This window comes from Calypte anna, chromosome 7 (genome assembly GCF_003957555.1).
Source record: "Calypte anna isolate BGI_N300 chromosome 7, bCalAnn1_v1.p, whole genome shotgun sequence".
Lineage (NCBI taxonomy): Eukaryota > Metazoa > Chordata > Aves > Apodiformes > Trochilidae > Calypte > Calypte anna.
In genome coordinates this window covers 23,641,811-23,663,989 of record NC_044253.1, presented here as the reverse complement: position 1 = coordinate 23,663,989, position 22,179 = coordinate 23,641,811, and the positions used below count along the sequence as shown (strand labels likewise).

The 22,179-nt window shown below is 36.3% G+C and overlaps 1 protein-coding gene across 1 annotated transcript in view; it reads right to left on the bottom strand.

Annotated features, from left to right (window-relative positions):
* Positions 1 to 712: 712 nt before the first annotated feature.
* The window catches only part of OSBPL6 (oxysterol binding protein like 6), a 46,000-nt gene continuing 24,533 nt past the window's right edge, over positions 713 to 22,179 (bottom strand). The window contains exons 11-26 of the mRNA XM_030454016.1: positions 21,835 to 21,884; positions 21,574 to 21,667; positions 17,273 to 17,438; positions 16,244 to 16,374; positions 13,988 to 14,095; positions 11,727 to 11,864; positions 10,326 to 10,413; positions 9,871 to 10,124; positions 7,506 to 7,643; positions 7,099 to 7,162; positions 6,415 to 6,493; positions 5,023 to 5,167; positions 3,816 to 3,960; positions 2,693 to 2,819; positions 2,019 to 2,141; positions 713 to 1,025 (exon numbers count right to left, since the gene is read on the bottom strand). Of these exons, the coding sequence (XP_030309876.1) occupies positions 917 to 1,025; positions 2,019 to 2,141; positions 2,693 to 2,819; positions 3,816 to 3,960; positions 5,023 to 5,167; positions 6,415 to 6,493; positions 7,099 to 7,162; positions 7,506 to 7,643; positions 9,871 to 10,124; positions 10,326 to 10,413; positions 11,727 to 11,864; positions 13,988 to 14,095; positions 16,244 to 16,374; positions 17,273 to 17,438; positions 21,574 to 21,667; positions 21,835 to 21,884 (1,959 nt within the window). The 3' untranslated portion in view covers positions 713 to 916. The remainder of the gene's footprint in view (positions 1,026 to 2,018; positions 2,142 to 2,692; positions 2,820 to 3,815; positions 3,961 to 5,022; positions 5,168 to 6,414; positions 6,494 to 7,098; positions 7,163 to 7,505; positions 7,644 to 9,870; positions 10,125 to 10,325; positions 10,414 to 11,726; positions 11,865 to 13,987; positions 14,096 to 16,243; positions 16,375 to 17,272; positions 17,439 to 21,573; positions 21,668 to 21,834; positions 21,885 to 22,179) is intronic.

The window sequence follows — 22,179 nt, the reverse complement described above, 5'->3', positions numbered from 1 at the left end:
TCAGTCATTTAAAATATGAACTTTCTGGCTAGCAATTCATATGCATTTACCAAACTGTCTCAAATTCATCCAGTTAGCAGCTTATTTCCAGTCTGATTATACAGCTTCCCAAAGCTAAAGCACATACAGGAGATCCCATACCTCTGAAATAAAGCTAGCTGTTTGGTTGTCTTGATTTTAAATAATGCAGACTCTCTGATATATATATAATGATAAAATTCTAGTGATTTAAAATCTGCCTTCCACACAAGCCTAGGCGTAGATATTCTGAAATACTCACTGTAAATTTTCGTATTTTGTTTAAGGCATGAACATGGCAGATGAGTGGGAACAGCTTCCAGAAAAGCATCTTTTCAACAAAGGCCAGTCCAAGAACATCACACACTGGCTAACCTCAAGCCAGAAAGGACAGTGTTGTGATCCAAGAGTTTTTAAAAAAAATAGATGAAACAAAATGCATCTTTTTCTTTCTTTCTTTCTTCCTTGCTTCCTTCCTTTCTTTCTTCCTTCCTTCCTTTCCTTTTTTTTTTTTTTAATTTAAATTACATTGCTCTTAATGTCTGTTTAAAGCACTGGTTGCAGTTTCACATTTACCACCTCTTCTGAGTGACTTTGGATAACTCATCTTCTTTTGTTCTGAATTTTCAGTTTATGAAACTTTAAAAGGTTTCTGCTTTTTTTGTTTGTTTTGTTTTTTATTTTTATTTTTTTCAATGGCTGCTGCAAAACTGGAAAGATCCAGAAGTGGTCAGGGGCCTGGTCTAATGCACTTTCAAAAGTCCATTATAAAGATGAATAAAAATGCAAATGATAGGATTTTCCAACAGACCCACGAACCACGCTTAGCTTTAAGAAACATATTGTGCATAGTTATTTTTTTCTTCAGTGATATGTTTACTAGATCTACATTCTCAGTTTACCAGAGTACAGGAATATCTACTTTACTAAAGCCAGGATCCTTTCGCAGTTCCCAGTAGGTGTCATTGGTAACCCAGGCTTCTCTTTGATTAGCATCAATAACTTTTCTGTAGAAAGGAAAAAACAAAAGAATCAAACAAAAAAAAAATGAGAATAGAAAAAAGTTCTGACCGTAGATCTCTGTTTTTTTGCAACACAAGTCAAACTCCACTCCTCTCTGATCATAGCCAATATGAAATCTGCTTTCGTATTTCTAAAGAACATAAGGACACCTAGGGATCTGAAAATAAAAGTCAGTCTCTACCTGTGTCAAAAGTGGAACGTTTAGAAAACAGCCAGTACCACAAAATCTCATTTGATCTGTGTGAGCAGATCTTAGAGTCATATAAAACCTCTTTGGCCATTTCAGATCCTGAGTATGTGCAGGGGATCAACCAAGAGATCTAGCTTGCAGAACACAGGCCTTTTACCATTTATATTGTTTTTCTCCTCTGTACTTTGCTCATCTTTCACTACAGAACTGCATCAAGCATGTTAAATCTTTTCACTTTTTATTTTCCAAGCTAAACATCAGGCTATTTACTATGACTATGTCTTGTTTCAAAAGAATGCATGATTAAAAACAAAATCAACCAACCAACCACATGCCTCAACTCAAAAAGAAATTGTAATTTAAGTGTATACATATACATTTATATATACTTTTTATAGATGTACATGTATGTATGATGTTGTTGTTCAGGTCACTAATACTTTTTTTAATCCAAGGGCTAAGAACAATAACATACTTAAATCTTAGGTCATAATATTATACTTCTATTTCATTTTGAAGTTCAAAAACATCAGCCAAGAAGTGCAGCAGGCTTGTATAGCTGCTTGTATAGCTGCTGCCCATTGTGAGAAAAAGATCTTTGATTATGAAGCTTTAATATATGTAAAAATTTCTTCAGGTAGAGACTGATCTGATTATTCTTCCTAAAATAGCCATTTTTCCAGGCTTTCACAATTAACAGACTACGCTGTTGGTGATAATTCTTGCAGTGCTTTGTCCAGTCACACTACCAAAAACAGAGGTTTGGTACTGATATGAACCAACTCACTTAAAAAATTTGGGTACATATTCAATGCCATTTTCTTCCATGTACCGCCTGCGACCTCTCTGGAGTTCCTCTATTCTTTGCTTCTCGGATGCTGCTGCTTCTACATTCCCTTCCTCCAGAAGCCTGCATGAATAAGAGCAGGTACCATAAACAATTACACAGTGTTTAGAACAAGGGATTTTCTAGCACACTATCATCACAAAACACAAGTAAACCAGCTGAGCCTGTCACCTGTGTTGTACCTGCTTTCAGATATAGTCATAACCTCATAAAATGAGAACAACCAACCTGTGATTCTCCAGTTACCTGTACCTGACCTACAGCTTCAGGCACACTCTTTCTTTAGTACTACAAACTGAGAAATAGGAGGGAATTAATGTTGCTTCCATTCAGAGCAGGAGGTTATGACTTTTCAGAGCCTCTTTCCAGTTTGCTGTGAGGAACCCTTCCTCTGCCTAAAGATTATGCTATAGATCTACTGTACCAAAAAGATGCTTTCGATTTTTTCTCTACTGGATAAAGAAGAAATTTGATTGCAACACTAACTGCCTTCTCTGCTACCAGAAACCACTGAAGCTTACTTCTGACTGTAGTGAAGACAGATAAAATTCAATAATCAGCCAAACCCAGCTGTAAAGCCATCAAACATTAAGTGTATAAATAAGAATTCTTGCCTTTGATCTGGCCTGAATCGCGCATCTGTTGAGGGAAGAAGATCTTTCAGTAAAGGATCTAATTCATTGAGCTCAATAGCAAACCTTGTGAAGCCATAATAACGTTCATAATTGGTTGGCATAGAACCTGTATGGATATGTATGACACAGAAAAAAAAGCTTTTAAAACTATTATTCTTAATAAGCAATAGACTGTTTATTTATTAATAATAAATTAGACTTTATTTATTAAATTATAGCAGAAAAAATATTAATGTATTTTACTCTTGCATGCAATTAAAATGCATCAAAAAATATTCTCTAGGTGGAAAAACACACTAAATATTACTTCCAACTGTTTTTCCTGCTGCGGTTGTAATAAGATGCGAAAAGATTCAAAACTTTCATGATCTTCCTTTTTAAATTAAAAAAACTGTTTTCAAAATTTTGAGTTTAACCATAGTTTTCTGCTTCCCAGAAAGTGAGCTCATCAATGATCTGTATAAAACCTAGCCTTAACTGATCTTCAGTGTTAATTCTGGAACATAATCCTCACTCACAGAATTGATTTAGCATTGCCCAACACACTCAGCACTAAAGCAGTCAGAGTAGACATTGCAGGCAGCAGGTTTCAAAATACTAACAATGATGACAGTTCCTGTATAGTCACTCTGAATGTATAAAAGATATTAGAGTGCAAAGAATGGCTAATTCAACCTCAGTGAAATCTACTACTGGCATCATGAGTTCACTATCTCTTAAGATAAATACTTTAGACTAATAAAGCATTAAGGCAACAAACTCAATAAACTGGAACCTAAAGTTTCTTTAATCCAAATAAGCTATCCTGCTCCCTGGGAGGAGGCAGGCAGGCACAGTCATCCTTTTTTTTTCCTTTATTCTTATATTGATCCCAAGACCCCAGAATATTTGACCAGAAGTCAGACTCAGACATAGAAGGTTCTGCCCTGTGACACTTCCATTTATTATTATTATAAAGTCATGTAAATTTTGGTTTATCTGTCTAGCCAGAAATTTAATTTCTGCAGCAGTATTTCGTGCATTTTAAATGGTGGCTCAAACAGCTTTATATAGTTTAGGGTTACACCACAGTGCCTGCCAGAGTTTATTACAAACTACTTACCTGGCCTCCATATGCATTTGGCGGAAGGAGCAACTCCACAGTAAAGACCTTCGTGCCATTTTCCAAAAAGGCGATGCACCACCTTCCCTTCTTGATCTATCACAACACCTTGGACTTCATTTACATTTGAATTCCAGTAATTCACCTGCACGTTTAACAAAGAATCACTAGTTCACACTGTTTTACACGTTACCCATTTTACCAATACAAATACTGTACGAATCTTAATATGCAGCACCAACTCTTCCAACTTTGTATTGGAAAAGCACACCTGGAACCAAGAATATCAGAAATTGAAATTCAGATGATATGGATATTAATTGATTTAGTATATATGAGCAACTCTGAATAATTAGTTTGGGGATAAGGGTATTTAATTTATCTGCACATCTAGGAACGATCCTAAACATATCATCAAAAATGACACTTTGAAAGCTGCAGGGTAAGAGCCATCTAACTCTCTTTTTTCTATGTGAAGAAATACTGAATATACCTGTACATGCAAGGGAATCCTTTGATGGGTGCTGCATACCACCAACTGCAGGGAAGATGTTCTGCCACTATTCCTTGCTATTTGTTGCTTAGTGTTTCTCTTCTCTCTGTTTTTTTCTTAGATAAATCTATTTCTTACACCTTCACCTACTGAGTTGACTATTCTCAGACCATCCATCCAAACATGAACTTCAGATTTACAGTAATGCATCACTGCTAACACTGCAGTGGTATTGATCTGCTTTGTTGCAATATGAAGACAGACTTATTTTTAGAGGAAATTATTGATATTAATATAGCTAAAAAGTGATCTGTTTTTTTCATATATGGTCCTTGACTGGATAACAAAATACTGTGAACCAAACCAGAATTATTTACTCTAAAAATATTAAACATTGACTGCCAAATTCTAGTAAAGTCAGAAATAAAATGGCACAGAAGTCTACACTGACTTAGCATTTTCATTGTTCTAACAGCAATTTTTAAATTTCATCTTAATGTAAAATAAAAAACAGCACAGCACAGAGCCATACAACAATGTAACACACTGATATTAAGTGTTCGATGAAATAGTCACACTAATTGACAAAGCATTCCCATTTGAAGCCATATATTTAGAAAAGTTTATAAGACAAAATGTGGAATATGGATTTCAGGATTGGCAAAGAAACACTTTGAAATACACTTAAATTATGCACTAAAATACTTAGGTTACCTTGACAAATGTGAGTTTACAAATACAAACACTGCTTTTTGTGTTTCTGATTGTTATCTCTCCATAGTGTTCTATCCACCTCCTTCCACTAAGAATATTATGTATGCAAGTAGTGACTTTGTTCCAGACATAGTAGTCCCCATACCTAAGAACAGATTAGCAATTAGTTGGTAACATATTTCAATCATTATAATTATGGACAAAAAAAGTAAAACATGGCTCCATTATCCATTATCCATTATACATGACCATATTCCTCAAAACCTTTTGAAACAATAGCTTTCTTCAATAAAGCACTGGTTCTGGATACATTAGTAATCCTCCAAAGAGGAGGTCACCTGGGTGCTAGTGCAGAGAACTGAAGAATGGTACTATGAACCACAGATATAGACTTTATGAACAAAGGAAGCCCTGCACAGTGCATTCACTGTGATTTTGGCCACGGTTCCTTTAGGGGTGGGTTGAACTGAGGCTATAAGCATACAATGTAATTGAATTACAAATAGAACAAAACAACTATGGAAAGGAGATAAAAGAAAGGAAGCAGGAACAGGAAGCTCGGTGGCACATCATCCCTTTCCCTCTCTAACAACCACTCATACAGTCAGAGTATCACTACAGTCAAATAATGGAATAAAATTAGGGTATTATATTGTCCAAAGGACATTGTTCCTCACAGGAGAAGGAAAGCATGAAGGCAGAAGACAAAGATGATCCTGAGTGCATTTACTTCAATTACATGAGATGGATAAAGAGGTGTAGTGATGCCATAGTGTTAAGAGCAGAAAGAAAGGCTGGCTGCCATGTACAGGAGCAAGAATAGTATGGCAAGACCAGAAGAGATCTTTAAAGTGTCCTCTCCTTGTATTTTTACAGGATTTATAACTTGAAACTGTAACTTACCTGTGGTGAAACTTCTCACTACTCTGTCAATATCTGAAGAACATGTTTTGGGTTATTCTACATTTTAAAAAATGACCTTGCATTGTTACTAGCAGTTATTGTGAAAGAACAATTAGCAGTATTTAAAGCCTTAGGAAAAACAGCACCAGCTGATGACAGTACTATACTGCAGTCTTGTTCTGAACAGCTGGTCACTGCTGTACATGTAAAACTTGCATCATCTCTCCTGAAACACTTTAATCTCCCTCTGCCTATCACTTCCAAGAGAGTTTGTGTCTTTTTCCTCCAAAAAACACCAAGGGATCTTCAGGATCAGAAACGTTTCACTATCCCCACTTGTACACTAAGACAAGATTTGAGCTAGGCACTAACTCTCAGCAGTACAACTCATGTGAGGTCTACAAACACTTCTCCCAGTTTATTCACAAGGCAGTACAGATTATATTTCACCAAAGACTGAAAACAAAAGGAAATAAAACAGTAGCTTACTTTGGAAGAGTCACGTTCAAGGTTCCAACTGGCAGAATTTCCATTGATTTCCCCCAGAATTTGTTTTTCCACCTAATATCTGAATATAACAGTGAAACATTTAAAGAACTGAAAAGACCAAAGTCTCCCCCTTGCAGTGATCTTCATGGCACACAAGATGATGTATGCTAGATCATCTGGTTTAAAACAGGAGAATACGAGGTTGCCATGGCATTAGAAAAGAAAAAAAACAAACAAAACTAGAAAATGACAAAAAGGTCAGAAAAATAAAGATGTTTGACTTGCTTCTAGGAGTCATGCCTGTGCTACATTATTGTCAAATCTCTCATGAAAATATTCAATACAAATCAAATGCATATGCCAGTAGATATAAGGAAAGAAAGAGTTGCTTGTTCAACTGTGTAAAAAGAACTGCTTGTGTTTGTAAGAAATAAGAATTTTCTTGGTAAAAAGCTTTTAATCAGAAAAATAGAAACAGCAAACAACAAGGGAACACGTCTGCTCACTCCTAAGAATGAGAATTTGGAGTAAAATAATTCAAACCATCAGTTTGTAATATGTCACTACAAAAATATTAAGTATAGAAATTTTGCATAAGTTCCAAATGCAGAGCTTGGCTTGTACAGCAAAAGTTTTAGTTGCTAATGAAAAAGGAGTTTATGGTTTTGAATTAAAAAAGTATACCTTGCCAAAACACAAAGTTCTTCGATTCACAGTGACAGGCCGAAATGGGAGGATGGTGGCTAACCTGAAAAACAGTTTGGCTCAGTTACAAACAATTCATTTTCATTTTTCAGACAATGCAATTGTTACTGCAATATGAAAATACTAAATAGTCCACACTATTTGTTAGCTTATGAAAACAGATGGAACATAAGTTTGTAATTAAAATGCTATATACTTTAAATACATCCATGTGATTATTCTGAAAATATATATCCTCTCGCATTTAACAAAGTTCACCATACGAAGAACAGTTACTAAGAAAGCAAATCATTATGACTTGGAAGAAAAAAAAATAAGATTACTCTTAAAAACAGAAGAGAAAATCTAGTCCTAAACAGAAGCATTTATCTAGCAACAAACTTTACCTGCTCTGAAAAAAATCGAAATCCTTTGTCTTCTCTAATACATTCATAAGTTTCCCCAAGGACTGGGTTAAATGGCTTGCTTCCTGCTCTGAAGTATGTAGAGGCATAGCCTGATGCTGCAAAAGCAGCTATGAGAACCTGTGAAAATACAGAGAACTTAAGTGAGAATATGCAGAGATTTTTGTGTATTTGCCATCACTATGTGGTACCACATAACCCACTCCACGCAGAGTGAAATCTGGATAAATGAAGCATGCCTTGGAGTGAAGCCATACATCGCAGACAGAACCAGTAAAAACTGCATTTCTTCTGTTGGTATAATTAATTTTTCTTCATGGCCTTAGTCAGTCTCTTTCAATTTTCTCCCTAAAATAATAATCTGTACAAGATATTGGTTTTCTTCCTTTGACTTCTCAAGTAATGATCTAAAACACAGACTGAGCTCTAGTCTATGCTCCCTCTGAATAAATATTAAAAGATAACTTCTAATGACAAGACCATACACCATTTTCCTATGGGAATTGTTTTCTTTAGTGCCAGATATAAAAGGCTCTTATTTAGGATGTTCTTAGCATGGAGTTACCTCAGGACATTTCATGCATGTGAAGCCTTATCAGCCTCTTTGTCTGCATTTACAACCAAAATTTAATAATCTCCACACCAGGCCTAGCTGGGAGTAATAAATTAAGTGGCATGTCACTGTAATTTAGATTACAGCTCCCTTTAGCAGAGTTAAAAAAAAAATAAAATAATCATAACATGCACTCACAAGTCCAAACAAAACCTCAGAACAGCAATCTGGGGATAAAAAGCATTCAGCTATGGATAATCTGCTAACAGCAGGGTGAATCTTAACTAGGACTCCCTCTCCTGATGCTAGGGAGGACATAACACTCCTGCTACGTTTTCTTCCCACTGTGTAATGGGTCCTCCATTCTCTGTTTCAGAGTCATAAATGCAGCATCAACAGAATTTAAGCTCTTTTCACAGGCTTTTCTTCAACAGTAGAAAGTTTCATTCTTTCAAAACCTTTCTTATGAAATAAACTATAAGACACTAGACATAGATGAGGGGATTTACTATCCATATTATATCTAGAACAATGAAAAGAAAAAACTTATGTTCCCACTATTTTGGATGCTTATTTAAGATAGCAAAGTCCTGATTTTTTTCAGAAAATGAAGAAGCAGGTAACACACAACACTGCTACCATTGATGCTTTGGGTATGAAGCACTTCTGCCAGTAAGTCTCATTGTGTCTCAGCTTCGGTGTGTAGTTTTTTTTAAGGTGCCTGTTAGAAGTCTGGCTTTTATTTCCAGTATTACACAAGGTATCTATAACAGCGATGGGGACTGAACCAATGTTTCCAAGGAAGGTGCCGGTTGCATTGAGGCTTTTCCTTCCCAAACTCTCCTGACACCTTCATTACTCACCTTCCAAGATTTTCAAAAATGTAGGCAAAACCCTGCAGGAAAATGGCCTGCTTTACCCAGTATAACACTGCTCAGTGCTTACAGGATCTCCCTGCTGTGAAGGACATAAGGAGTTTTGTAGGAAAACAGCATGTGATGATAAAAACACTTATCCTAAGACAGGTCTACCTTCTTTTGTTGCAAGGGAAAAATACCAGACTTCTTGCCCTCCTCAGGCCATGTGAACATGGCAGTTCATGGACCTGAGCATGTGTTTATGTCAACCACAGGCAACCTCAGTTATCCACAGTGCTGCCAACCCATACCAGCAAATAGTAGATACGTTCAGTAAAAACAACACCAACTTTCCCACAACAGCCTTTCTCTGTTTCTTCTGAGGAAAAGGAGACATGACAGAACAAAACACCCTCAGTGCTGAACACAGGCTGTTGTCTCTCAGTTAGAAAATTCAAAGCATACTTACTGGGGAGCTGAAGTCAAGTTGCCCAGGCAAACTTTGTTTTGGAACTTCTCTATTAGAAATCTCTATTAGAATCTCTATTATGATGACATCTTATTGACACCTACATTGATTATAAACCACCCACAGACTTGATTAGTTCTTGGAGGCTGCTGGACTTGCTCACTGAAAGCCATGAAATGATGCTGCAGGGTTAGAAACTGCCAGTGCCTACATATACAGTCGTAGAGAGTGAGATCAGTCTTTTCATCAATAAGTCACAGTCACAGGACTTGCTTTAAAGTCAAGAAAAGTCCCTCAGCCTTTTTCAGATCACACCTACCACCTATAATTGTTCACAGCATGCATCTGACCCAGCAGAGAGGTCTGATGTCTGTGAACAGAAGGAGCAAGAGAGGACCCTGCAGAGACCTCCACTCAACAGCTCCCTTTTTAATACTGACATAAGAAATGCTACATTGAATTTATTACCATGCGTTCATAAGGGTCATCTGTTTCAGCAGCCTTGTCCAGGAGTTCACTGTATTCCAACTCTTCACAAAGATGTTGTAAGGTATTCAAAGGTTCATTTAGCTCAACTGGCATGGATACTTTGGAAAGATCTTTGCCAATGTTATTCCTCAAAATATTCCACAGATTGATGTTACTGGTATCAGGGCTGGGAGCTGGCAGACAAGTTCTCCGTCCATTCCTGAATGCACCTCCTGTTAGCTCACCATTAAGAACTAGGAAGGGAAAAACTATTATCATAAGAAAGTACCAGATTAAAAAAAAACCAAACTTTTTGATTGAATCAAATCACAGCCAGAATAAGCAAGCCCAACTTCAGTAATTTCAGCTGAGTTGGTCTTACACAGGCATGCAATAAATCTGATACATGAACATAACAAGAGTAATTTTCCAAAGTTTAAAACATGGCAGTATACTTTGCCGAGAGATGTTGTCTGCAACGCTGGTGTTGTCCTCAGATATATTATCACTCACATCACTAATATAAGATTCATCATCAGAAGCCTAAAACATAAACAAAAACTAAATTAAGCCAAATGCATATAAACTATACTCACAAAAAATAAACAAACTGAAACAAAAATACTCAGTGAAATAATCTACTCAGTTAGAGCCTTTAACTCAAAATCCAAAACGTGTTTCAATCAGCCCATATTGCCAATGTACTAAAAGTGTCAAAACATGACCCATTCTGTTTCTGAATTCTTTATTATGAAGCCAAAATACAGACATTAAATTTGCAAAAATTTTGACTTCAATTGAAATTGAAGTAAAAAAAAAATTACATTGTAATGCATTGGGGATGAAAAGTGAGAAGAGATAGTCATAACTGCAGTCTGTGCAGAACCAAACAAAAAAAACACATCTTGTGCTTCAGAAAAAAATTACATAAACATTGACCTATCATTTTGCAGAACAAGGACTACATCAGTGTCAAGACTGTTTTTAAGAATTTCTTTTAATAAAAGGTAGTACTTGCACAATATTTTACAGTATTTATTATATGATCTAGACCATATGGGGATGACTTTGTAAAGTTTTCATTGTGTTTATACCATAGAGTAACATCTATTTTACATGTTGATGTAGATGATCCATTGAGATAACATGTACTTTACACCTGCCAGAAGCAATAATATATGGAATTATTCCATTCTTTATATGAAAAACTGTAGCTGTGATTGTGCCAACTGGTGGCTCATGGGCAATCATCGTGAAAGGGAAAACATTTTGAAAAACTCTTCTTTCCTTTTACAGAAGAGATGTGGTAGACCACACTACTGCAACTTTATAAAAAACTTATTTTAAAAAATTAATATTAAAAATGGAACAATTTATTCTGGATAGCACAGGGAAGCTGTGGAAAGCAACATGATTCAGGAGCCTGAACTCTATCTGACTGCTTCAACCTTGAACTTGAGTGAGCCAGTATTTCAGGCTTTTGTCTATTTCTCTGATTACAGAGAACAACTTTATACATATAATAGAATACTTTTTTCTTTAAAGAATACTTTAAAATCTAGACTAGCTGACTGCACAGTCAGACAAAATTACTCCTATATCATTCTCCTTTGAAACCAACATTGTCTAGGAAGGACACATACTGAACATAAGCTATTGATACAAACAACTTTCAAATCAGCTTTGCACTTCAGGCAACTTCAGCACCCCACCACAAGGAAGTCACAGGATCCTTTATCCACACCTTACACATACTGATACCTTTTTATTCTTAGTAGCATTGAGAAAAAAAAAATCATTCATGAGTGGCAGCAATACTTACATCTATCCAGCGACAAAGCTGCAGCATACCCTACCTCATTTTCTGATGAGCTGGCAGATAGAAGCACTTCCTGTGCATCAAAGAACTCTGAAACAGATTCAGACATCGAGAGCCTGCTCTCATTAGAAACTTGCTGAGACAGTGGCAGACTGACATGCATTTGTTCACCTGTCTGTAAATAAATCACAGAAAAATGAAAGTATTATTTCTAATAAAAAGAAATAGACAGAGAAGCAGTAAACCACCTGAATAAGTCAGATAGTAAAGACAGCATTTTAGTAGGGCTTTGTGTATTCCTAACAGATGACACTTTGACAATGACAAAATAAAGCACATTTTGAGCAGCGCAAGGAATGTCTTCACTTGAGGCTGGCTCAGCTGCACAGTTTTATCAGTGTGAATAATCACAGATCTAGTTCTGCACCCAGAGGAATGTTTTTGTAGACAATAGCTGGATTGTGATAGACAAGTTCAAGCAACAAATCCAAATGAAGTGACCTGGTTCTTTGGAACTAGCTTTGTCACAACCAAAATGGAAATAAAAAGCCTTAAAAGTTCATGGAGTTGTAAGTTACTACACCTGTGAAACAGTTTACTAACAAATGTTTGAATATTGAGGAGGATGGCTATAATTTTATGTTCTTTTATTCCATGTTCTTACTACAAATCTCATTTGAATTATGACATTAGCACTGACTTAGGACAGCTAAAGGGAATGAACTCCCTATGATCTATTATAAAGAGAACTCAATAGCAAAGACAAGGGTTCAAAAATGTGTTATGCCTACACCAGTAAAGCAGCAAGTTAATTTAAATAAAAAGGAAACTACTGCAGCCCTTCTAAATAGACTTCAGTCCTCAGACTGCAACACCATCCCCATTATTCTTACTACAGAAGTCCTGCAAATAATTTTGCTGCCATCTCAATCCTGTAGAATTATTCTACGTAGTTGTTTCAAAATGCATTAATAAAATTTAAAAAAAAAAAAGTAAACAAACAAGCGAAGAGTTAAGACCCATTCCTTTTTCACTGGAACCTTTAAACTTGTAGATTTATGTAGTTTGTAAACTTGTAGGTTTATGATATCTGATGAATTATAATGGAAACAAAAGCTCATTTTACTGTTTTCTTTACAGGAACTGGTTACATTTTGAACATCCTTTCTATTTTAGAAGGATTTCAAAAAATACACATGCCCCTACCTGAAAAAGATGCTCACATGGGCATTTTATACACATTGCAAGATTATGTATACAAAGCAAGTAAGAGAAGAAGTGAATGAAAAGTCTGGGAAACTCTGAAAAATCCCTTTTGTCAGGTCCACTTATACCGAAGTAAAAATGTTATTATGAAAAAAATAAACAAGCCAGCTAACCAACAAAAATACATAACAGAAGAGATGGCCAGTGCTCAGAACATCACTGCAGATTGCTGTGTTGTGGCACTGATTCACCTCTATCTTCTGTTGCTAGTTTCCAACATGCTGTACTCTTGGAAAATAGTTTGGGGATTTAAAAAAAACAAACAAACCACAAGTAATTGGAAACATTTTCACACTCCTTTCTTGTTGGAAAAATTAATTAGGAGACAGAAGTCTGTTAATTGAAATGGCATATGCATAGAAAAAAGAATGAAATGACAAATGAAACTACAAATGAAAAATATTTTGGTAAAATGCAAGCAGAATGGTTTTCAAAATGACCACACTAATGGTAACATGACAGCTCACAAATTCAGATTTGTGCTTCTCATGAAACAAGATGACTTGTTAGTGATACAAATGTTCAGTAATCCACTGACTGTGGAAAGTAAAACAAAAAAGACTAGATGTTGCAAACATGGTATTACTATAGTGTTTGGCTCATAGACTGAAACTTTTGATTTCAGCACTGCCACCAAAGATAATAAAAATGCCCTTTAAGTACCTGAAAGATAAGGCCATTAAATACTGAACTGTTCTTCTGATTTGGCATGAAACTAAGATACAGAATTGGTTAGCTATAGTGTGTTACATTCAAATACAGTAAAACCTCACTAATCCCCACAGCCAACAATTAATTTCTGGATTTTTTCCCTCTTTCTCTGCAGAGACCAAACCAAGTTCTTTCATGAGATACTATATATGCAAAATGAAAGAAAGTTTTATTTTACTGAGGGAATTTAATCTGACTTTTTCTATAAATAAACACTTGCCAAGCTGAAAAATTCTATAATTTGACAGGTGCCTTTCAGCTATTAATGAGAATTAGCAAGGTTTGATTGTATTCTAAATCCATCAAAGGCCAAAGTCTTACCTCATCAGGACTAGGGATAATATTTACACTGACAACCTGATCACAAATAACAGATTCTGAATGTATTCTGTTCAAGCGACTCCTTAGTTCAGCATTCTGGTTGAGAGCCTTAAACAAAAACAGCACGTTTCATTTAAAATTATAAAGTAAGTGCTACACACACAAAAAAAAAAAACACCCAAAGGAAAAAAAAAAACCACCAACAAAAAAAACTGAAAAAAAAAACCAACCCCCCTCCAAAACTAGCTTCTTTCCAGCAACTTCCTAGGAAATCACAGAACTTCCTTTCTTCAAGTTTTAGAGAAACAGCTCTTTTGAGATCTTCTCTAATATGATTTAATATTTTAGTTGGTTTGCCTTCAGTGTTTTTCAGGACTTGGGGGGGAACAGATGTTCCCCCACAATGTAATAGTGGCATTCTGTTAAATAATTCTTCAAATAGCTCTTTGCAGTGTATATTGGTGGGTTACGTACGTTATGGAAATAGGGACTGAATGCAGAAAGAAGTAATGAAACTTCAGAACAACAAATTGCTCAGAGGCAATACTTGGATTACAACTGTACAGCCCTTTCAGATCAGCCCTTTCAGAAGGTTATCAGCACTTTGAGCCCACAAAAGGGAATTGCTTCCCTTCTAGCATAAGCACTACAGCTGCTCATTGGGTATCATTGGGTGCTTGCCCCTCCAGATTGGTATGATGTATTTGCTTATGCATACTCATTTCAAACTACTAATCCATTAGAGTGTCACAAGTACCAATACAATTCAACTGGTGCCTGGTAACTGCTGGGTTTTTTGTCCTTTTTAAAAGCCTCTTCAAGAGTGTAAATTTGAGTTCATATATTTGTGTTGTCTGCAATCTAGAAATACTTGTGCGAGATTCAGAAATGTAGAAAAACTATAATATGTTACATACCTAGAAGATGAACTGACTTAACCTGAGCACTGAGGATTACAGAGAAGAATAGCTTACAGACAAACTGCTTTAGTAGAAAATTACTGTTATAATGGAGTAAGAATTCTGACATAGTGCAGAATCAGGAATAGCTTGCATGCATGTAATGAAACAAAGCAGGACCAAAGTAAAATAGGTTAACTTAAAGTGTCACTAAACAGTTTAAATTGCCCCATTTTGCTTTGTTCTGAAATGGCCTGGGCATGTTCACAGCTGCCATCTACCAAGAAAGGAAGAAGATGACCAACAGCATCCTAGCAGTAACTTCTGAAACTGCTCCAAGTCTGCTCATGAGACTGGTCAAATAGGTCATCTGACTAAGGTCTAATTTCCACTTATTTCTTATGGAGACTATGATCTAATGTGTGATTAGATCTAGATTAATTTAGACTAACACTGGAGGCCAGGAAAAAGAAGAAAATATGATCACCTATTTCATGCAAATTGCTAATAAGTCTCAACAGGTCTTTGTAAAATTTGTATCAACAACCAGAAATGGTTATCCCTTTCTCTTATCCTTAAGATTTATTACAACCTAGACTACTCAATCTGCCTACCATGATATGCCACTGTATCCATAGAAAAATTGTGTTTCCTTTTTAATCTCTTAGCAAAAACCTGTAACACAAAAATAGTGTTTGAAATTATATAGAGATTTGGGTGAAGTTGCCTTTAAACCTCTGTTCAAATTTTTTGCAGATGCAGTACTCCACCCCAATCCACTCTTTGGAGGGAAAGCTTTTATGTTTCCTTGACAAGGAATTAAAAAAAAAAAAATCAAGTTTTTTTTGCAACCTGGGGTCTTACTTTACCTTTTCTTCCACTAAAGCCAATGACAACTTTATTATTTGTCTTAAGAGGGAGAGATGATGGACAGTAACAGTTGTGTATCTGAAAATCCAGTTTAGCCAATACTATCCTGTAATTCACAATCTCTCTTTTGCAGTTAGAGACAAGGACAAGAAACAAGAATATCTCCTTGGTTGTGCTGGAAGCAGCCAGGAAAGATATTTACTATTTGTATAAAAACATTTGATCCTTTTTCCTTACTTGAGAAAACCCAAACATGTACAGTCTTAGAAAAGCAAATAATACCCTTCACCACGACATGTGCTAAGACTAGATCCATGTCGTAACAGAACATATGTGACAGTTCTGGTCAAGAACTTGGCTTTTTATTGGCTCCTTCTACCTCAGAAAATGTACAAAATAAAAATAAAAATTAAAACCAAACCAAAAGAAAAAACCAAACAACCACATCTTAAAATTAGATGTGCTTGAAATCAAATCAAGAACATACCTGAGAGAGGGACTGTCTGAGGTGGGATATTTGAGCACTGTGGCCTGCAAGATCCTGCTCGGAAACAATCTGCTTCAGCTTCTCCTTCTCTATAGCTATGCTGTTAAAGGCAGACTTCAAAAGAGAATGCACTAGGAGAAAATGAAAGAAAATGAGTGTTTTCTCAGCTACAGAACTGCACAGTTACATCTACTACAATATTTCAGCAATAAAGCCATAGAGTGAGATTTCTATCCCACGGTTATGGAAATTTGAAACAGGGATCTTAACTTCAAGTTAACTATGCCAAATTAAGTAGAAACACAGCTTGAGGTTGTAATGAGTATACTGCATGTTTACACATACATCACCTGAGCATATACTTGCTGCTGAACCTATGGAAAGGTGTGTATGTAGAAAATGTGTCAAATGTGTGGGGTTTTTTTCCATTTCTTAAAATTTATTTTATTTTTCTTTTTAGAGTTAAAAAAAAAAAAAAGCAGACTTAGTATTGCACTAATAAATAGGATGATTTGGTCTTTAAACAGCTTTATGACATTTTTCAACATACCAGTCTCACTTCTTTCCTATGCGTGTTATACAACAGATAGAAAATTGACGACAAATCCTTTTAAAGATAGGATTTTTCAGTTTGTAGTACCATTCATTTGTTGGCAATAAAATGGCATTTCTAAAGTAGACATAGAAAACATTGCACAAAAATGAATCACAAAACATTATACATAGCAGTTAAGTTCTGATTCAGCCTTCTGGAAAAATAAAGCATTTTACTGAGAAACAAAAAGTCTAGAAATTCAGTCATGTATTTAGAAGATGTAGAAAGCAGTTCAGATGACTTACCTCCATATTCATGTCATCCATGAAAACGTAAGAAGGATAAAACATGTTGTCTTTATGTAAGCCATCCGACCAGCTAATTCTCATAAAATATCATCTAATGCAAATGAATGCCCTGGCCACAGCTAAGTTAAGGCAGCAATGAAACAACAGGGAAGCACAGTAAAGGAAAGGCTTGACATTTCCAGCTACCTTTTTGTGCCATCAGACAGAATTCTTCTTGAAGCTTCATGTACTCAGTAGAGCCCTCCAGAGGGTCTGTTACATGGCTTGGGGGAGTCTGAAACTCAATGTCTGCACAAAGGTTGGGATTGGATGAATGCAGTCGTACAGGTGACATCGTAGCACTAAAAGGGACCTACAGCAAGAAACAGTGAAGAAATAGTGTATGAGGTGCAACCAGCCTTATGACTCTGTTGAATCAAAATAAAATTTCTGGTAAAAAGACTTAGATCACAATGTGAAGAACATGGTAACCGTGAACATGTAGCTTTTTACTCCTGTAAATCTCAGCACAGTTGATGCAAACGTCTCTTAAAAATTTTTCATTGAAAAATTTCACTGGAAACAGACAAAAGAAGGCCTAAATACACAGCTAACAGCTAATAATGGCGCATCTCAATTCTAACATTTACAAAAAATTGACCATTTCCTACTGCTTAAAAGAAGACTGGAAAATTGAAGCATGCCACATGCTGCTTTGTATTAGCACATTTGGGAGTAAATGTAGTATGACTGCTGTTACAGTATCAACATATGAGGTATGCAAGTTCCTCCACAGATCTAGAAACAGGATATAGCAGTACCAAATATATCACAGAAGTTTTTCAAAACTGCTGATAAATCCTGAGTTGAAACTTGCTGTACTGACAACTGTGATGAGGGGGAAAGCATATAGTCTTTTAATATTCTAACTAAACAAATAAACAACAACAACAAAACCTCCACCTAAATTTCATTTAAAGTACATGAGCCATAAATAAATGCAAAGAGATAAGGTTTAGTAAGATGGAACAAATAATTTATAATTTCCATTTTTCTTTCTCCCTTTGTACTTTTCAGGTACAGTGATAAAAATATACATGAAAAGATTAAAGTTATATACATACATGTACCATGTGTACTGAACAGTTACATATATGCTATATACGCATTGTATGGCTACCACTGTTATGTCTGTGTGTGAGCATATGTTGACTTTTAATTTTACCATTTACACACATTTATGTAAAAATCTGGCCAAAAACCTGATTTTCAAATTTAAATGCAAAGGAAAGGCATGAAGAACTACATTTTACTGCTTAAATATTAAGCACTATTAAACATATTGAACATACTAAATGTAATTTATTTCATTATACTAATCAAATTTATAAATGAAGAATTTCCACACTGCAGCCCAATGAAATAATTCAAATAAGAAAAGTGGGGCCAAAATAACAAACATGTCTTCCAAGGCATGCTAAAGAGTGGTAGATAACATAAAAAGTCATATTACTAAGAAATTTTATCAAGAGAGACATTCTAAAGAATTGTCAGTGTTTGAAACTTGTACCTGGATAATTGGAATGGTTATATCAATATCTTCCCACAAAAGTTGTCATGAATACTACTTTTAGACTTCTGATTACCCAATGAAATCATAAAACTTCTGCTGGATATATTCATTGCATCCTATTCTACGCACAAGCATATTCTACAAAATACATTTTTCATCCTGTTCTTCCTCAATTTTCAGATGCATATAGCAAATAAAATAACAGCTCTATGGCATCTATCCATTATAATCTTTATTCTGTTTTCACATGTATTTTGATTTCCAGCTATATCATCACAGAAGGCATTTTTTACTGGACTTCATTCTAGCCTCATATCAAGAATTCATTAAATGGAGATGTAGAATCTGTTCATACTGAATATTTATCCCATTATCTTCTTTGCCAGTACCAGACTACCTCTCTCAACAGCACAACAAAGCTAGGTAAATTGATTAATGTGACCAAACATAGCTTAATTTCAAGTTTCCTTTACAACTTTCCTTTTCACTTCTTAAATCAGAGTGCATGCTCCCAGACCTTTCTGGACTGGGAGTCCAGAAAAGATGTAGTTTCTCCAGGGGGCTCCAGGAGGGCAGAATAGGTGATTACATGACTGCTGTGTGTGTAGGGAGCACATGCTCAGCCCTCAAGCTCTTCCAGAAGGCAGGACATAAAGCTGATCCTAGCTATAATGCTGGAGCCCCAGGTGCCTGTGATGATGGGGCAGGTTGTCCTAGCCCCACACAGGCTGGCAGAGCTGCAAGCAGGCTGCCCACACATGGCAGAAAGGCTCTTTAATCACTTTGTGATGAACCTAGCTAAAGAGACCTGCTTTAGATCCATCCCTTTTGCCTCATACCTCAGCTAGCTAGGGTGAAAAATAATGTTTCTGCAGTAAGGTGTATTCGAAAAATCACATTTTAAAGTATGCCCTAGAAACAGCATTTGCATGTTCACACTGCTTGCAAGGAATACACATTCACATGACAGAGACAAGTAGCTGCTTTACCGACCACTTTGAATACAAGAACAAAAAATAGTGAACTGTTCACAGTCATGAACTCTCCTTCTCTACATCTTTTAGAAAAGTTTCCAAGCTACTTTCCACAACAGATCAAAAAATCCGCATTGAAAAAATTCTTTCATTCTCCTTAACAGGCAACAGAACACAAACCACTGTCAACTCACTTCTCTTCCTGCTTTTTCTTTTCACTGATGTGCTTTCTCTCTAGATCCACGTATCCATGGATTCTGAATATATTACCCATTCTTTTTTTGGTTGTTTTTTGTTTTTTTTATTTGGTTGGATTTTTTGTTTTTTGTTGTTTGGTTGGTTTTTTTAATATTTAGCTTCTTGATGCAGCACTTTGGTTTTCTCCATACACCCACTCTTGTAGACATGACCTCAGACTTTCTTCTCTACACCAGGGGTATAATACCCACTAATTCATCACCTTCTTCAGAATTACATGTTCATATAGGAACAGACAGTTCCTGATCCTCTTTCTGCTGTGCCTTTAATTGATGTAATTCTGCAGCCTTCAATCTATACACACAGCTTCACTTTTCTGGGAATGAAAAGCACTTTGCTACATCAGCCAGTATGAACAGGCCATTGCCACAATCACTGCAACAGCTGCAGAGTCCTCTTGGTGTCTCTTCCTCGTTTTTCCAGCTCCTCCAGGACCTCAGTCATCAGGTTCCCCCTTCAGCAGGTAACAACTCATTCATTCCCTGGACTCCAACTGCCTTGTAATCTAAGTCCAGCCGTATTTGCTTCATCTAAGCACTCCTTGGTACAGCTCTTTCCAATGCTATCAGCTACTGCTTAGAGCCTATTACTGACACTGCTCAGTCTTGTCAACTAAGAAGCGAATTGTCTTCTCTGCTAAGCAGGCAGATCAATGAAGTCAAAATATTAACCAATTATTGAGTGCATTCCATGTCAACTGCCTAGAGAATATTAAATTTAGATAAGTTAATTTGGGAACTGGAGAGACATTTCTCTCATGTCTTTTAGGAGGGCCTAACAGTAACTGAGTTCTGTGGTTTGGGTAGCAGGACCTCAAGGTATTCAGGCATAAGCAGAAGTTTAAGGGAATTTTAGCTGTCTGATCTAGGGCATTTTAGGTATGGGCTGGAGCAGCAGATCCTGGAACACTTCAGCCTGGTGAAAACATACACTGCATGGGCTAGGTAAGGAGCGTGCATTTAAAGATCATTCCAGTCTTTGGCTGCACAGTTTTTCCTATCTAGCTGCTGTACTAATCAGCTGATGCATTAGTACTAATGCCTCCATTGCACATTCCTAGTTAGTGCTTTCCTGGTAAAGCAGCAGCTGAAGATACCCTTTTGAGGCTAATTTGATTTAACAAAAAACACTTGCCCCTTCCAGTTCTCAGCACTTGTGTTGATTTCACAGCTCCAGATTTTGCACTGAAGGCTTTGAATTAGCAAAACTAAATACAAAACCTAGAGCAGCAGAGTAGTAATATGACTTTTTGGGATTATGGAATGTAAACAGAAATTGCCTTAAATGAAAAGGCTAGCCTTATACTTGGAATTCCATGTTTCTTTGTGACAAATCTTGATTCTACTGTCTTGCTATGATTGCCATAAGAATTTAACAGAAATTTTAACAGAATTTGATAATTTCTTTCCATTTTGTATATTACATAGCAGAGCATGTCAAAGACATGTTCAAATAGTGCAGGGCCTGGGTCTAACCATCACTTGCACTTGCCTAAAGGAGGAGGGACACGCAGATTTAAACAAGCTCAGACCCATATTCATGGAATTTGTGTTAGACCTGACCACTTCTAAAAAACTCAGCTGAAAGTGGGTAGCATGGACCCCTCCAGAAAGTGCAAGAAACATTTTCATAAGCTTATTACACATTTAAGTTACAGAGCTTCCCATCTTTAGAGCTATTCCTTGATTTTTAAATCCACTCACTGTTGTAGCCACTGCAGCTGCCAGTCTCTGCCGGCGTCGTGTTGTGCTGAACTGGCCCTTCGGTACCGGCCCTTCCTGACAGTGAATGCAAGAAGAGAGTAGAAAAAAGAGAAGGAAAGGGGTGATGGATACAGGAAGATGAAAGGTGATCAGAAAAGGGAGAGGGAGAGTCTTTAAGTGGATTTAAATTTTGTTAACTCTTATGGCCTACGCATTTTGAGGTCATATCACATGTTTTCAGTTGTGTATGCCAGAGACATAAAAAAGATAGGTACTTTAGGTTCACTAAAATTATCTCCAGATGAGTTGGCCTGCAGTATACTCACTAAGACTAACAAAAAAAAAAATCTATTAGCATTGTCATTCAGAATCATAAAGTAATTGTGGAATAGGAAAACGAAAAGGATGCAGAAAACACAAAGCCCAAACTCCTTCTGAGGGTCACTGAACCTCCTAGAAGATGAATTCTGAGAGACCCCATTGTACTAGTGGAAGTGCATGAATTGTGGTGACTAAAAATGCATGCACCACACTGGTAAAACCTTTCAGTGCATAGGTTATAGTGAGCTTGCTTACGTAAACATCCCTGTGTACAGGAATGGACAG